A 2,054-nucleotide genomic window follows, 5' to 3' on the forward strand; every position below is an offset into this window, starting at 1 on the left:
TGGCGTGTATGTAATTCTCCCTAGTAAATATTGTAATTTTAGGAAAAGTTTTTCTTTTGAGAAAAACTAAACCCAAACAATATGATGTGTGATTAGAATCCACAACTTCAACTTTGTGGTTGGAAATAAGTAATTATTCATTATATCGTGAGGAAATATTTTTTCAAGACGTCGTATTTTTGGACGACCAACTACTGGCAGTCACGTCATCATACATATTATGGCGGGCGACTTGTAGACTTGTGATGGTTAGCCGTCCGGACATGATATATATATTTTTTTTCTTGTATCACATATAAGAGCACAATTTTAAAAATAAAGCCGTCCTATAAACGGCAAACCTCGCCATTGATTCTTTGAAAAATACCTATCGCCGCCTCTCCATTTCTTAATTTTCTTCTCTCTCCATGTTTGAATGCTGATTTTTCTTCTTTCGATCGTCTTCCTCGTCCAATTCCAGTTAAGATTTTACCAACCTAAAAATCTCTTACAGACTGTTCAATCCCAGAGAAGCGAATCGATTTGAGCCAAATCGAAGATGGGGAAAGGATTGCTTGATCTAGAGAAGCAATTCTCCTTCTACGGTGCGTATCACAGCAACCCGGTGAACGTTCTCCTCCACATCATATTCGTTTGGCCCATCTTTTTCACCTCCCTCATCCTATTCTATTTCACCCCTCCTCTTTTTCATCTGCCGGTCTTCGGTGGCCTCGACCTCAACTTCGCCTTCATCTCCGTTGTCTTCTATTCCCTCTTCTACGTCGCACTCGACAAGAAGGCCGGATCGCTCGCCGCTCTCCTTTGCTTCCTCTGCTGGTTCGGAAGCCAAGCCCTCGCTGCTGCTCTCAGCTTCTCTCTCGCCTGGAAGGTTGAATCCCTCTGCTTCTCTTTTTTGGTTTTGTTTGCTTCTTTGAAATTGGATTTTCTTATCTTTGTTTTTTGGTAATTCGTACAATTTGTTGGTTTCTTTTCTTCAATTATTAGGTCGATGATATTCTAATAGTTATGCAAATTTGATGTGATTTGGGCAGTTTGAATAACAATTAGGATTTTATGAATCTGATCATAAGAAATCACGTGGTTTTTGGTTTTTGTAAATTTCTGAATCATTAAATCCTGAAAATTGTTTGGTTTTTAGCCTGAATTTCTTCAAATCCCGCTGTCGGCATGTCTTGCTGAATTCAGGATTTAGAGCTGGGCGTTTAAAACCTTGTTTTTGAACAACTTCCGATTCAATTACTAGAAAATTAAACAAACTCATGTTTTAATCCAGAAAAATGTTATTATAAAAATATTTATTTCATAAAGTATGGAATCGGTTAATCTTTATAGTTTATGGCTTAATTTTTATTCTTTAATCCCTCAAACTCTAGGTTTGACTAAATCATGAAGAGAGAGCCAGAGATTAGGGCAACTAAATATTATTAACCCTAATTAGTTTAATTAATTGTTAATTAGCCTGAGTTATTATTAAAGTTGTGATGTGAAATTATTATTATTATTATTATTATTATTATTTTGGCGCACATGTATACATGCATCATACATGCATGCATATAATATACACATACATAAATGTATATGTATATGCATGTATGAAGGGAAGAATTTTTTTTTTTTTAAAAGGGGGATAAATTAATAATTTTAAAAATATGCTCACTTTTTTTATTTGGGCTTTAGAATTTTAAATTTTTTTTTATTATTATTTAAATATAAAAAAATTATACATATATGCTGACAAAAAAATTATAAAAAATGAGCATTACTTGTAAGTTTTTTATTCCAATTTTTATATGTTGAATCCTATTATATAATCATTTAATATTCAATACTATTAAACATGTTCTTTTCAATATGTACAATTCAATATTTTTAAACCCAATATACTTAGGGTGTATGAATATTTTTTATATGCATATGTTGCATATATATTTATTTATAATAATAATTAATAAATATAAATGTAAATTAAAATTTTAATTTATAATTTGAAGCATTAATTAAGGGTGATTTTAGAAGAAAATAGTGTTCAAAATGATTTAAGAGAGCAAATA

The 2,054-nt window shown here is 31.6% G+C and overlaps 1 protein-coding gene across 1 annotated transcript; it reads left to right on the top strand.

Moving 5' to 3' along the window:
* Positions 1–338: 338 nt before the first annotated feature.
* LOC110037058 (uncharacterized endoplasmic reticulum membrane protein YGL010W-like) lies at positions 339–868 on the top strand (the record flags this gene model as incomplete). Its single annotated transcript, XM_020741636.1, is given in 1 exon segment — positions 339–868. A coding segment is annotated over 1 exon segment (330 nt), but the record flags the coding sequence as incomplete, so codon positions are not given.
* Positions 869–2,054: the final 1,186 nt, after the last annotated feature.

Source organism: Phalaenopsis equestris, unplaced genomic scaffold (genome assembly GCF_001263595.1).
Source record: "Phalaenopsis equestris unplaced genomic scaffold, ASM126359v1 Scaffold000002, whole genome shotgun sequence".
NCBI classification, from domain to species: Eukaryota; Viridiplantae; Streptophyta; class Magnoliopsida; order Asparagales; family Orchidaceae; genus Phalaenopsis; species Phalaenopsis equestris.